Below are 15,919 nucleotides of genomic sequence, written 5' to 3'. Positions count from 1 at the left end.
TCACACCCCAGTTCTCCTGAGAGCTTTTCAATCAAGTCTCAGAACCTGTAGTTTCAGTAACGGAATAAAGCTCCAGGAAGTGCTGTGTTGAACTGACTGTACAGAGCACATCCCTACTGCTACTCCAGAGTGCTATGCTGTCCAGGGGTCTATTCCACTCAGAGTCTTAACAGAAGAACTGTGTATACCTCTCTGCTAACCACAAGACACTAAATTTGAAATGCTTTTTTAAGCTTCTTTAAAATGGACAAAATGAATAATCCTGTGACTGAAATTAATTGTCTGCAAAACAACAACAGTGCTCTTAATAACATAAAATGGGCTACTGTGCCCAGCACAAAGCAGTTAAAAGATGTCATTAACACAGTTGCATTTCTGTGATGAAATAAGCCACATATTATATTTTAAACTTACCACAAGGGCAAAGAACACCATAAAGAAAAATGATAAACTGCTTGTGTAGCCAAGAAAGCCTGTAAAATACCAATAAAATAAAAAGCAATTTATAAGGCAAGTGATCCTGACTCACAAACAGAGCCATGCATCTTGGGCATGTTTTCTACTGCAGCTTGGTATCTGGGCCGAGGGCCCGTCTGTCACAGGTCATTATGCGGCTCTGCACAGCAGAACGGGAACTGGCTTGCCACTAGGAGCCAACTGCAGGGCAGGCTGCTCCTTAATGCGCCGCCGTAACGACTTCATGTTAGTGGGGGCAGACAAAACGCCACCACAAGCCAAGTAATAAGTTAGCTAGGCAGGGCTGAGGGCTGAGCAGCTGAACACAGGCCAAGTTTAAGCTTAAAAGCCTCTTACTCTCTGCCCACTCCTCCCCTGCCTCCCCCTCCCCAACACACCCCTGTGTCTTCAGGGACCCACCTATTTTGGGAAGCAGTGAAAGAGGGAACACAATGGCAACACAGATGATGAGTAGGAGCGTCTGTCCATCGAGATACCAAGACCTATTAGGAAAACAACGTTCTGTGTCAGACACAGGACATGGGACTCATTCATGTCTATTCTAACAGAGAGAGAGAGAGAGAGAGAGAGAGAGAGAGAGCGCATCACAAGGGCACACAATCATCCATTAGGGAAAACCCACTTTTTTGTTAATGTTCTTAGGAAAACCTTTTATTGTTTATTTATTTATTTAAAATTTTATGTCCATTTGTGTTTTGCCTGTGTGAGCGTATCAGATCCACCAGAGGTAAAGTTACCAGCAGTTGTGAGCTGCCGTGTGGGTGCTGGGAATTGAACCTGGGTCCTCTGGAAGAGCAGCCAGTGCTTTAACTCCTGAGCCATCTCTCCACCCCCTACTCCCACCCCCAGCCCCTGCCACAAGAAAACCTTTTATTGTTAATCATGAATATGCATGTAGGAAATATATTAAAATAATGTTGACATAGGCCATAATCTCGGGACTTGGGAGGCAAAGATCAACAGTGTGAGGCTGGTCTGGACTATATAGTGAGAACTTGTCTCAAAATAACACCTCAACCAAGACAAATACAAAAGTGTCCAATGAGATGCTATTTTTCAATTACCAAATTAACAAGTACTTAAAAAAGAGATAATAATCCATGTTGATGAGGAGTACTGAGGTATGCCAAACACTGCTAAAAGATAAACTGTATTAATTACCTCATGAAAAGCAATTTGGCAAAAGATGCTAGGAGTCTTCATGTAATTATGCCCTATAATACTTAAAAAATACTATTAAAAACAAAGAAACACCAGCAATAGTTACAAAGATTTTTATCAAATAATATTTATTGAGAACATTTAAAATAATGTAAATTAAAAAAATAGTGAAAACTTGAAGCAAACAAATATCTAATACTACAACTTTGAAAAAATGAATATAATGAATATGTGTGTGTAATCTGACATTTTGAGAAAAAAAATACAGATACTATTAAAAATGGACAGCAACTTCATTGTTTCTGAGTGATAGTCATTTTTTTTCCTCTTCATACATTTCTACAGAGTTTCAGAAGGGGTTATGAATTACCAGCTTAAAACACTAAACTTTTCTTTAAAAGATAGTAAAATACTGACTGAGAATGGTTAGTTAAGAGAATGATCATGTGTTTGTTAATAAAAAAGAAACATGAGGCTGAAAGCCAGTCAGTAAAGCGTCTGCCTTGAAGGGTCGAGGGCTTGCATTTGATTCATAGAATCAGCTAAAAAAAAAAAAAAAAAAAAAAAAGCTGGGCACTTGGCACAACACCAATGCATGCTGGGGTCTGGAGGCAGGCTCGCTGGCCAGGCAGATCAGCCCTGTAAGCAAGTTTAAGGACAATGAAAGACCCTGTCTCACTTCAAAAGAAAAAGAAAAGAAGTGAACCGCACCTAAGAAACAAGACTCAAGGTTGTTCTCTGACCTCCACACACGTGTGCATACACTTTCATACGTGTACGCATACTCATTCATACACAGATAGGAAGAGTGAAAGACAAATTTCAGTACAGAGAGGGAAAAAATAACATGCTGAAGATATAGATTTAAAAAGTCAGAAGGATATACCTAGAATACAAAAAATGGCTATTTCTATATGGTAGCAATACATGGGCACACATATATGCTTTAATTTCTTAATACAACCATAGACAAATTTAAATATTAAAGTTAATTCTCCAAAACCTTAATACATGCACATGTGGAAGACAATTAATACGCGAAATATAACTAGCAAATATATAGAAAGAAAAAAATCTAATCACAGTTGCTAATTAAGTGTATGTATCCTGAGATTACTGAAATTAAATTAGTAAAACAGTCAAGGACATGATGTAATTGGCCCATATGTATTACTATATTGTCCAATTAGAACCCTCTGGAAAAAGAATGGCAATATGTAACCAGCACAATGAAAGTACAGTGGCAATTAACTAAGAAAATCAGAAAAACATAGAAACACAATTGTACCACATTAAGAAAATAAAGTCCAGGATAGAACGGGATTGGGAAACCTCAAAGATCAATAGGGATTCCTTTATTAAGTGTTTGGTAGATGATTTCAAAATCTCCCTCTGTGATAATCCATCCTCTTTCACTCTCGACGGTGGTCAGTGTCCCACTGCCCTGGCAAATTAAGAGAGTGTGTCTTTGCCTGGGTTTAAGAGCTGGCTTCTAGCATGCCTGGCCTTTACTGTTCAGCGCATATTACACCCTGGCTTGGGAGGACATCCTTTCTGGTACACCTTCAATCATTCCTGCTGGGCAGTGACAACATCCTCCTTAGGAGGGCAGGATGAGCAGCAGCAGCAGAAACAGCACCCCATCACACTTTCCCTGGTCCCGCTCTAACTCCCGCCCTTTGGGCATGCGCTGCCAGAAGCTACAAGCAATGCACAAGCATTTCTGCTCTGCAGGGTCTGATGCTGCTGTGCTCTCTATCCACACTTGCACGAGCCCCTCAGAGGCCGCTGTGCAGGAAGTGATACAAAAGCAACCGTGTAATAAACACAAACTGATGCTCAACATGCTCATCTTCTAGTCACTCTTGAGGAACAAAACCAAACAGGCACTTCCAAATCGCCCTCACAAGAAACACCTGGCAGCTGAATTCTGAAACTGGCAGCCAGCCTGGGGCTCTGTCTGCAATGTCTTCTCTTCTGGGACCCTGTATCAGACCCAGACAGTTGCAGTGCCAGGAGAAAAAAGGCCCCGAGGGAAGAGCCGAGCAGATTTCATCTGTTAGCACTGCTGTTCCTGCTGGATAACAAGGCTGCATTGTATACTGAATATCTGTTAAGAGGGTACAGATCGTGATCAATGTTCTAATCATGAAAACATAAAGGAAAAATGGTCACAAGCCAACCTGACTCTCTCTCTCTCTCTCTCTCTCTCTCTCTCTCTCTCTCTCTCTCTCTCTCTCTCTCTCTCTCTCTCCCTTCCTTTCTTTTCTTTTTCTTTTTCTTTTTCTTTTTTTGAGATGAGGTTTCTCTGTGTAGCCCTGGCTGTCCTGGAACTTGCTCTGTAGACCAGGCTGGCCTCTAACTTGGAGATCCACCTACACCTGCCTCCCAAGTGCTGGGAATAAAGGCGTGTGCCACCACCATCTGGCCCAAACCGACTTTTAAAGAGGAAAAACAAAACACAATGAGGGTGGAGTTGTATAAAAGGGTGTGTGTTAAGCCACAGGACCACAACCTGGCCCCTGTATCGGACTAAAGAAACACTAAAATCCTGAGGTAGGACTGTTCCGTGTGACCTGAAGGTGGAACTGGTGCACATCTTAGAGCGGCGTGCCCGACAGAGCCCTGACTGAGGGTGTGCAGGCATCAGACTCACAGAGCTAGGGAATGCTTGGACTGGAGGGGGCTCAAGAATCAGCCTGGTCAGCATCCTCATTTCATGTGTCTGCAGAAGCCGTAAAGGACCATGGGCTCGAGACAGTAGCAATGCAAACACTCGGAGCCAGCTACTACTCAGAGCTTACAGCATTTTTCAGATGTCCTTCATCTATTTCAAGGTCACACTTTTCTCCTTAGGACTGAACTTAAAATCTTAATATGTAAAGGCCTGTGTTTTAAAACTGAGTTTCTCTAGGTCTGGAGACTGGTTATCAATCGTTTCTTATATTTATTGACTGCTGTTAATAAAAACCAATCATTAAGACAGCGGTTTCTTTATCATTCATTATCAACAGCTACTCCCAGTGGAATGAGTGAACTGCACATGCATGTCCCAGACAATTGCATCGGGTTTAGCAATGGAGATAGTCCAAAGAGCAGATGCGATGAAACCCAAGCCCAGAGACTACAAGCCAGCAATAAGCAGTCTGAAAGTATGCAGTAAATACAATCATTTAATAAACCAAGATTTTGGGAAAATTTACTGCACTTCCATTTTTTTCTAAGAGAGGAAAAAGAATTACCTAACCAAACTCCTGTTTTCCTACTGTGACCTAAATATACATTCTCTTTAAGCCAAAAGAATTAGAGTAAAAAGTTTTATACTTCCTAGAAAACTTGTTTGATCTGTGGATTTAATCCTATATGATAAAAATGCTCCAACTAAGAAACACAGAGTATAAATCCTTAGCTGTATTGCAAATGCTTGGCACGCAGATGTTTTTTCCATTTTTAAATGAAAACCAGATTTATTTATAAGTTGCTTTAATTTCATTCTCGAATAGAATGGAACAAGAGTATCGTATGTTCTCAATTAGGATCTTGCTCACATCCCATATCAATTATGTAACTCAAATGCAAGACAACTTAATTGTGTCAATCACAGTCCCCTGACAAGACCATTAAATGTTAACAGAGAGCTCCCAACTTTTAACAGCTATAGATTTAAAAAGTATGTAAGTTAGTCTGGGAAAAATATAGATGTATCATAAGAGTTTGGTATAAGTATCACTGATCTGCATTTTCTAATAGTAACTTTGGAAATTAGAATATAATGAACACAGTGATTTGACAGCATCTTCATAAAGGGTTATAGTTCATAAAGATATCTTATCCTCACAGATAACCCAGAAAACAAAGACACTTGAACGATCTTAACTGAATGCCGGGTGGTGGCGGCGGCGGTGGCGCACGCCTTTAATCCCAGCACTTGGGAGGAAGAGGCAGGCTCATCTCTGTGAGTTTGAGGCCAGCCTGGTCTACAGAGCAAGTTCCAGGAAAGACGAAAAACTCCACAGAGAAACCCTGTCTCGAAAAACCAAAAAAAAAAAAAAAAAAAAAGAACTGAAACTTATGGTAAACTAAACCCTAAAGTAAAACATCAACACCACGTGATTTCAGTGAAGAAATACTGCCACCCAACACCACTGAGAAATAAACTGCTCCAAAGCAACATTCCTCACTATAACATTTGTTTTTGACTTTACAAGGTTAGGCTTTAAAGACTCACGCTCTATAGCCAATTAATACAGTCTCTTCAGAAATGAATATACTACATGTAAAACAGTATGAGTTATCAAAAATGTGTGACTGTAGCACACTGTGGGTGAAAAATGGGTGAATGCATCAAAGCATGCATTTGTGACAGAAACAGAACATTATATACAAGTTTTACTAAGACAATTGAAATAGGAGTTCATTTCAGTTGTTTAAAACAAGAGACGTGGCACTGGATTTCAGTGAGCAATGCTTTAGCAGACAAAACATCTCCGTTTTACTAGCGTTCTGCTTCATGGTAACTATTTCTACAGTGACTGAAAGCATGTTACTAGAAGTCACCAAATTCAGAACCAAACAAAGACAAACTCCGGTGACATACGACAACCATTAGGATGATCAGAGTCCATTTGTGTTTGACTCCGAGCTTCCTGGCAATCTGCATAAAAAAGGAAAGTTTACCTTTAATATAATCATTGCTCTTGGAATTTCCCTGTTCTCCACATTTACACTGTACTAGCTACTTATAAGCATATACATGTGTGCCATCTCATTCGGTCATCAGAACTCTGTTAAGAAAGCACCTAAACAGAGGTAAAGTCATTGGTGCCATCTGCTTTGTTTGGTTTTTTTGAGACAGGGTTTCTCTGTGTAACAGCTTTGTACACCAGGCTGGCTTCCAGCCCACAGAGATCTGCCTGCCTCTTCCTCCTGAGTGACTAAAAGAGGCAAGCTACCTCCACCCAGAACCCTCCTTTCTTTTTTTAATGATTTATTAATTTATTATTTTATATGCATTGTTGCTTTGCCTTTGTCTGTCTATGGGAGGGTAGTATTTCCTCTGGAACTGGGGTTACAGACAGTTGTGAGCTGCCATGCAGGTGCTGGGAATTGAACTCAGGACCTCTGGAAGAGCGGTTGGTGCTCTTAACCACTGAGCCCTTTCAGAATGCTTGTCTGTTTTTGCTTTTTTCTGGTACTGAGAATTGAACCCAGGGCTTTGGGCATGCTAGGTGAGCACTGTGTCTGGGAGCCACATTCCCAGCCCTCATTGGTACCCTCACAGCACCAGGTAAAGAAACCTACAGCCCATGACAAGTTAGAAGGTCAAAAGTTAGATACTTGAGGCTAACTAGCATGAAATGAATAGGACGTGTTTTCTTTCTATTCTCCATCACACTGCCTTGAGTTCTTAGCTCCATGTGCGAATTTCTCACTTAGAATTCAAGTAGCCAAAGTGGTTCTTACTATTTTTACAGCATAGACAAAAAAGTGTATTTCACACAGGTACTTCTTAGTGTGGTTTGCTGTCAGAACATAATCAAAATGCACCCAGGTAAAGCTGACAGTAGGTTGAGGCAGGGGTGAGCATGCTATGGGCCTCCAGTGAGCTATGACGTGCCGTGAGAGGGCCGTCTTCTGGGGATGAAGATCGTGACTGACTTCTCGAGCCTGCTTTAATCGTTCCTTCACGGCTCCTATCTAGATGGAGAGTAACCGCGTGCTCCTCACACACACACGCAGCTGCACCTGTCTACTGCTCTGAGAGAAGCCGACTTCTCCAAGCTAAAACTAAATTCTCAAGTTTTCCTCTGCATTCCAGGTAAGTCTGGTTACTGGGGAAAAGCAGCCCAATACTCCAGTCCCAGACAGGGCAGTCCTGTGCTGTGGTTTGAAAACTGGGTATAGTAACTGGAGAATTAAGCTTAACCCAAGTTTATTCTTATTTTCAAGTTTATTTTTTATGAGAAAAGGGGAGTCTTGCTTCTTGCTCTACATATCAAAAAGAAAAGCATAATTAACTTGGGTCCCTTCTCCATAATAAGAGCTAAGTCAATGTATTCTGTAGGAGTCTGTGTTTTTAAATGAGGAAGGAAGTATGCTGTGGTCGGTATTCTTCATAATATTAAAAAGGCGAAGGGAAACAGGTTCTCGTCCACCATTCTTCAAGCTGCCTAACACGAGTCCCACACAGTGGCTACCACCATCATTTGTCCCAACAACTTGCTGAGAAGTGACAGCAAAGATGACTCCCTGTCCCTTCAACTCAGACACCCTGAGGCCTTCCCACCAGTCTCCACTTTCCTGTCCTTAGATGCGCGCTCCTTCACTTTCCTCTGAGAGCTAACCTGGACTTGCCTTGCCTTTAGGAGCACACGGGCCCGGAGCTCCGGTGGTTGGCAGCCCAGAGCTCTGGCAGAGCAGATTGCCCGTGGACGTGGGACGTGTCCACAGTGTTTTCTCCACTGCTGTTCCACCCCACAAAACCTGTACATGACTACGTTTGTTTCCCTTGCCACTAAGGTTTACTAAAAACATAATGAATAAATGAATGAATGAAAGGATGGATGGATGAATGGATATATTGGAACATTTCTTCTTACCCACTGTGGTCTCCAGGCAAAAATTCTGCAATAGCAGCAGGAAGCTCTGTTTTAATAATTAAAAGATAAGAAGACATAGCTGCAAAAGGAACAAAAAGAATTCCTGTTAGAGTTTTAACCATTCAAAGAGTCATCTGTTCAGAAGCACAGACGTCCACTGGATCGAGAGCACCATGTAGAAGATAACCCATAATGAATTAACCCAAACACACACATGGCAGAAATGAAGGTAAGTGACTCTGCAGAGAAGAACTGTAAGTTTATCACATAACCTTTGTTTATATTGCAAATCCAAGTATAAAAGAAAAAAGGGATTTTGTAATAGGGTATTTATAAAATTGTTTCAAGTTTTGCAAAAACTCTTTCACATTGTCTCATCTGTTCACTGTACAAGATGTCAATTTAGTAATAAACATAAAAACTTTAAGGGCCAGGCAATGATGGTGCACACCTTTAATCCCAGCACTCGGGAGGCAGAGGTAGGCAGATCTCTGTGAGTTCAAGGCCAGCCTGGTTTACCAATCGAGTTCTAGGATGAGAGCTACACAGAGAAACCCTGTTTCGGAAAAAAACAAAAACAAAACAAAACAACAACAACAATAAAACAGAAACCAAAGCCAGCACTGCCACCCAGATTTCATCTGCTAGCATATGAGAAATAGTTAGCTTTTATATCACTTAATAATGAACCACTCGTCACGTAGTCATTAAAGCACATTCTGGGGCTGGAGAGATGCTCAGTGCTTGGCTCCACTGTGGGGCAGCACACAAGTGCCCCTCAATCCAGCTCCAGGGGATCGGATCCCCTCCCTGTCCTCCACAGGTACCTGTGCTCACACAAACACAAATAATTCACAAGCCTCCCATCGTAAATATGGTTGTGGAATATAGAACTCATTTAGGCAAATACAGAAGCGGAAGCTTAAATACTCAGCTCTATGGAAACCCAGCTGATTTGGAGTCAGATCTTCAGTGTAACAGTATTTTCCCCAGAGATGGACAGAACACACACACATTCTCTCTCTCTCTCTCAGAGCCAAAGGGGGGGGGGACCCTTGAAGAATGAAGCATGTATTCTACGTGCATACTGCTTTTATTACTTATTTATCTTTCAGGAAACATTCCACTTTCTCCTTGGACTTATAAAAACTAAGAACACCACTGAATGCCAGGTCTGAACAATGAAAGCTGGAGGAAGTTGGACGAAAAGGCGCACAGTTTAAGAACAGTGTGCATTTCTCAGTCAAGCTGGTGGAAAGCCGCTGAACTCTGCGGTTAAAACGCTGTGATGATTTAACTTTGGAGAAAAATGAGACATGTTAGTTTGCAGAAGGCACGATTACCACATGCACAAACAGTCAATTTTTTTTTTTTTTTTTTTTTTTGGTAAAATAACAGGTACCCATGGTAAAGTTGAATTTAGAACAGGTAAGTAACAATCACTTTTCTGCAATGAAAACATGTACCCATACTTTGTAATCTCAGACTATTTCTTTTCCTCCAGAAGAAACAAGGCTGCTCACCAGGAGCCACCAAGACATGCCTACGAGCCCTTAGCTGCAGCTTCTACAAGCAACTGGATGTGGAAAAGTCTTCTGCCTTGCTCTGTTCTCTCAGAAGGAAAACGCCGGCAGAACAGCTGGGCACAGGAGGGAGAGGGGTCAGCGCTGACCTCTTCCACTCAAATATTGGAGCTGTCACATCATTTTGTTTCCCAAAGAACTGTACGACATGATAAGATGCAGAAGAAACAGACTCCAGTTTTCTAAAACGGCTTAGAAACTACTTAACTGTAGTATCCTGAGAGGAGGAGGGGTAAAGAGCCGAGAGCACATTCAAAACAAAGAGCGCAGACTTCCGACCCAGAACTTTTATTATCTGCTCATCAGCCCTTTGCGGGGATAATCCGACACTGTGCGCATTTCTAAAGTTTCAGACACTCATCTCTTCCAGTAATTTTCTATTTTTTTGATCTTTAATTGTAAAAAAGCTACAATGACTGGGAGATTATATTTCTTTTTCATATACAATCTGTCATTCTTTCCAGCATTTCTATTAGCCTCTGGCTAATCACTAGATCACTTCTGTGTTGTAGCCTTGGCTCTTTGCTTTTCAAATGGGAGTCCTGTTTCAATAGATTCCAGTCTGAAGAGCCATGTGTACTTAAAGAAAAACGAACTCACTAAACATATGTTTCTCTGTTTTAAAAAAAGGCCTCTCAGTATACACGAGTATCATAAAACACGTAAAACACTGCTTCTTCCTTGGAGAACTCTGGCATGTTTTAAGAGCTACAAAACCACAGAGCCTACCATAGGGGAAATCCCACTGGTTGAGCAAGTGAAACAAAGAAATCCCACTGTTAAAACTACTTTTTCTTAACCACAAATAAATTTCCATGTAAGTACTACCACCTTAATATACAGTACCTAATACTGAGAACAAAAGATTACTAGATATACACCAAGTGAAGAAATACATCTTACAGCCACATCAAAAGATCAAGTCAATACAGTAAGCTGCGAAAGGTTTTAAAAAAATACTATCAGCAGGAAAGCTCATACAGCCACTGTTTTCAACCAAAAGGTCACTAGGTTGAATAGTTGGTTGCCACACCTTCTGTCCAATGTCTTCCATTGATGACATAAGGAAATACTTAAGACTTATTTGAGAGACAGGTCATACGCAGGAATTTGTAAATGATTTTTACTATCCATGGCATAGAATCCAAATACAAGACACACCATGCTTCTTCTAAATTAACAGCTGCACCAGCATCATCCATAAGACCCATTATTACAGTCGAACAGTTTGGGCCTCCATAACACCAAAGCCAAGATCTGTGCTACAAGGTACACCTTGATGACAGTTATCAGCCATTCCAAATCATTTCGTTTCACCATATTAGCCGAATAGGTATGCTTTCCCTTCATTTTAAATGAAACTACCATGGGAAGAAAATTAAAAAAAAAAAATCTGTCAACCTAGTTAAGACATAGAAATAGAAAGTACCCTTTAAAAACCATGTGGAAAAGCAACAGGAAATTAGGAAAGCATTGAAACAGGGAAATCCGATCAGGCAACAATAGGTAGTCAAGTATCACTACTGCCTGATGGTCATGGGAGAGATAAGTCCTAACTACTGACAGTCATGGGAGACATGAGTACTAACTACTGATGGTCATGGGAGACATGAATACTAACTACTGATGGTCATGGGAGACATGAGTACTAACTACTGATGGTCATGGGAGACATGAGTACTAACTACTGATGGCCATGGGAGACATGAGTACTAACTACTAATGGTCATGGGAGACATGAATACTAACTACTGATGGTCATGGAAGACATGAGTACTAACTACTGATGGTCACGGGAGACGAGTACTAACTACTGATGGTCATGGGAGACATGAGTACTAACTACTGACAGTCATGGGAGACATGAGTACTAACTACTGATGGTCATGGGAGACATGAGTACTAACTACTGACAGTCATGGGAGACATGAGTACTAACTACTGACAGTCATGGGAGACATGAGTACTAACTACTGACAGTCATGGGAGACATGAGTACTAACTACTGATGGTCATGGAGACATGAGTACTAACTACTGATGGTCATGGAGACATGAGTACTAACTACTGACAGTCATGGGAGACATGAGTACTAACTACTGACAGTCATGGGAGACATGAGTACTAACTACTGATGGTCATGGGAGACATGAGTACTAACTACTGACAGTCATGGGAGACATGAGTACTAACTACTGACAGTCATGGGAGACATGAATACTAACTACTGATGGCCATGGAGACATGAGTACTAATTACTGATGGTCATGGAGACATGAGTACTACTGCCTGACAGTCAAGGGGAGATGAGTACTCCCTGACGGTCATGGGGAGACATAAGTATTAACTGCTGACTGATGGTCATGGGGAGACATGAGTTGGGAGAGAAGCAGACAGGGAACAGGCAGAGAGGAGAAAGGCCAGGAAGTTAGACCAGCTGCTTCTCTGGGCACGGCATGCCTATTACATGCTTGGCTATATTCTAAGTGATAGGAAGTTTTTGGGGCATGTAATTTCCGTACCAGCCTGCCAGGCAGACATGATTTCACCTGTAGGAATGGGAGCCCTGTGTACTAATTTGCTGTGTGGCTGCAGGCAGAACGAGCCAGTCTCTCTGGAGGAGCTCACTCTATTAAACACTAGTCTGCTCTGGGCAGGTGGAGAGGCAACCAACCAAAGCCGAGAAAAATAAGGAAGTCTATCCAAGGGGCCTCTATAGAATGAAGTCTTTTATTTATTTCTATCAGCGTTTAAGCAACAAATTGCTTTTGGCTACTGAGTTTAACAACTGGGCTCAAAGAAAAGAAGAATCTCTAAAATGAAGATCAAAGTTTTAACCATTTCAGCTGGAGACACACTGTATTGTTCATGGAGTCTACTTGGGGTTGTAATTTTTGTTGGAGTAATTGGCTCAAAATTCATATAGCTTCATGCCAGGACTTCCTAGTATTTGCTGCCATGATTCAGTTGAATGTCAGTGGAGGCAAAGCTCCAAGAGGAAGTCTCCTAGTCACATACATCAAAGATCTAACACATCACTGAAACCTAAAAAAATTAGAAAAAAAAAAATCAACCCTCTCCCTCCATATCTCTACTCTTTAGGAAACAGTGTTCCCCAATATCCAGAAATGTTTCTCAGTTTGTCATTAGTCAACTATACAATTTTAAGGAAGAAAAGACTCAATTGAGTTTGGGTCTAAACAATCATTAGTCTAAAAGACAATTCCCCATGCCGCTAAACATTTAAGAGGACATGCATGAAGACAGGATGGCGTTCAGTGATCTTAAAAATAGAACTGGGTTTTCAGCACTTGGGGGAAGCCCAGCAACTTCTCAAAGGATTAGTCAGTGGCCTAAACAAACAGAGGCGCTATGGTTTGCCTTTCCATTGAAGAGATTCAGTTTTATTTCAAGCTTGTCTTTAGTCATGGATAATAACTAGTTTATTCAAGATGTCTCATTAACCTGGTGTTTCCACTAAATGTCTAAATGCCACAGAAATTCTATCCCCACTCAAATAGTATACAATCTCTTTTTTAAAAGAATCTTTTTTTCAAAATCTCTGTAAAACAATGTAATTTCCCTAAACTGCAAAACTGGAAAAAAAACAAACCATGGTGGAAACTATTCCTTCACTCTCCTAAAAGAGCCTTTCTTTTATAGCTTGTTAAGACCCTAAACCTAAAGAGGGACCAGAGAGCCAGGCCTAGGGGCCAGGGTCTGGAACTGAGCTACTTAGGGGACTGACATGAAAGGATGGGGGTACAAGGCCTGCCTGGACAGCCTAGTGAGACCCGGGGAGGGGGGCCAGCTAGGGGGAAAACACTGTGATGGAGAGCTTGCTTAGCATGCATGTGTCCAATTCTCAGTAACACACACACACACACACACACACACACACACACACACACACACACACACTTAAAATATCCACTATTTTTAAACTCTCGTTATCAAACCTCAATAGAGATCTTTGCTAACACACTGTTTCCGAACTCTTTAAAACGACATGTTACTACTACATTTTGTCAAGGCGAGTGCTTGTGAAAAAAGATGCCTTTCAGATTCCTTATACTTCTACAGTCTTTTCTAGAATTTGGGGATAATACTATTCCAGGTTTTTCTTTTTCTCTTTTTAAGCTGCAGTTATTCTGACCAGCAGATGGTGGTGTAACAGCACTCCCAACCCCAGCTTCCCCAAGGGCAAGACAGACCGCTGCATCCAGACTCGGCTTCAAGAAAACAATTTACATTCTCTAATATTACATCACAGATTTATCCAATAATGGGAGTCTGAGATTTCTGTAGTCACTGAATCTTCCTGTCTATAAGACGCAGACCCTGCAACATCTAGTTCACGGCTGCTAGGTTCTCTCATTCCTCACAGCCCCAACTGAGGCGGTAATCAAGGCTGTTAACGTCTGTGGATTCTGTGCCAGACAGGAAAGCCTGGGTCACTCTAGCCATTTCAGGAGGTTTCAGTGAAACTAGGGCTCTCCTGACAATGTGTAGTGATTAAATCGTTAATCTTCTGTGAGGACCCGGGGAATTAGGGAAAGAGTAAGTATGCTATCTGTAATGATGACTCACGTGTTATAAAAGCAGAGTAAATTGGCACATTGCTTGGACCCACTCACCTTCCCGTGTTTTGAGTTGAGCAAGACCTGAATTAGGACCATTAATGGCCTTTGCTTTAATCGTGGACTTCCAAGAGTAGGTAAGGACTGTCCTTGGCTTAACTAAGATGAGCTGGGGTTTGCTGTTTGATTCCTAGGGACAGTGTAGCCTACAGAGTGGTCTGCCACAGTTCAATGTAATAGAAAACAAACTCCTTTCCAGACTGTGGGACCAGTGCAGTAGAGTAGGGCCGTGAGAATTAGCTAGCCCCCCACCACACTTCTTAGTCCTCTCAGAAGGCAGCTGACTGAGTTCAAAGCCGGCGCTAGCATTCTTTTGTCTGCGAAAGCATTCAACATGAAAGTTCTAAGATGTCTCCTTCCTCCCTCTGTCCCAGCAGAAACTCACACAAATGCTAGCACTAACTCTGCCTTGTGGCAGGGGACACAGAGGGCTACACTTGGCAATGGCTTCTTTTAGGCTCCTGATCATTACTGCTGAGAGAGCAGGAGTCATGAGTAATATTTTCTGTACGGCTCTCCACTTTCTAAAGGCCAATAACTGTAAAACCTAAGAGTCCTAACTGGTTGGGCAGTGGTGGCGCACGCCTTTAATCCCAGCACTGGGGAGGCACAGCTAGGCTGATCTTTGTGAGTTCGAGGCCAGCCTGGTCTACGGAGTGAGATCCAGGAAAGGCGCAAGGCTACACAGAGAAACTCTGTTGCGAAAAACCAAAACCAAAACCAAAACAAAAGTCCTAACTGTAGTAAGCAGCACTTTTAGGGGTTATTTGAAGGACGCCTGCACCACAATCATTTTGGTAGATCGCACTGGTACCTGTGGTTAGCACTAGTGCCCCACTTTTGTTAACAGACTATGGTAAGGGAATAAACCAGGCCTTCACCAAAAGACCCATAGAATAAGTAGTAAAGAGCAACTGATGAATTTATGATCACTTCGTCTCTTGTTTTTCCTTTTAGTGTCAGGGACTGAAACAAGAAGGCCTGTGAGATGTGTAAATATCACACAGCCCAGAGCTGAAGCTGGGGTTACGAGACAATATAGACGAAATATACTGTATGAAAAAAATTGTTTTAAAGAAACCTGTTTTGGGCCGGGCGGTGGTGGCGCACGCCTTTAATCCCAGCACTCGGGAGGCAGAGGCAGGCGGATCTCTGTGAGTTCGAGGCCAGCCTGGGCTACAGAGCGAGATCCAGGAAAGGTGCAAAGCTACACAGAGAAACCCTGTCTCGGAAAAAAAAAAAAAAATGAAACCTGTTTTGTTTTCTTTCTTTCTTTCTTTCTTTCTTTCTTTCTTTCTTTCTTTCTTTCTTTCTTTCTTTCTTTCTTTCTTTCTTTCTCTCTCTCTCTCTCTCTCTCTCTCTCTCTCTCTCTCTCTCTCTCTCTCTCTCTCTCTCCCCTCTCTCTTTCTCTCTCCCTCCCTCCCTCCCTCCCTTCCTTTTAAGATTATTTATTTATTTA

General features: G+C 41.8%; 1 protein-coding gene across 5 annotated transcripts in view; it reads right to left on the bottom strand.

Annotated features, from left to right (window-relative positions):
- Positions 1–15,919, bottom strand: part of Slc38a6 (solute carrier family 38 member 6) — a 66,781-nt gene that overhangs the window by 15,476 nt on the left and 35,386 nt on the right. For all 5 annotated transcript variants that reach the window (XM_076550875.1, XM_042260782.2, XM_006992730.4 and 2 more), the window contains 3 exons: positions 8,238–8,316; positions 877–959; positions 415–473 (listed from right to left, as the gene is read on the bottom strand). In XM_076550875.1, the coding sequence (XP_076406990.1) occupies positions 415–473; positions 877–959; positions 8,238–8,316 (221 nt within the window). The remainder of the gene's footprint in view (positions 1–414; positions 474–876; positions 960–8,237; positions 8,317–15,919) is intronic.

Source organism: Peromyscus maniculatus, chromosome 14 (assembly GCF_049852395.1).
Source record: "Peromyscus maniculatus bairdii isolate BWxNUB_F1_BW_parent chromosome 14, HU_Pman_BW_mat_3.1, whole genome shotgun sequence".
Taxonomy (NCBI): Eukaryota; Metazoa; Chordata; class Mammalia; order Rodentia; family Cricetidae; genus Peromyscus; species Peromyscus maniculatus.
The sequence above is the reverse complement of the archived record's forward strand: the minus strand, read 5'-3'. Positions and strand labels throughout refer to the sequence as shown.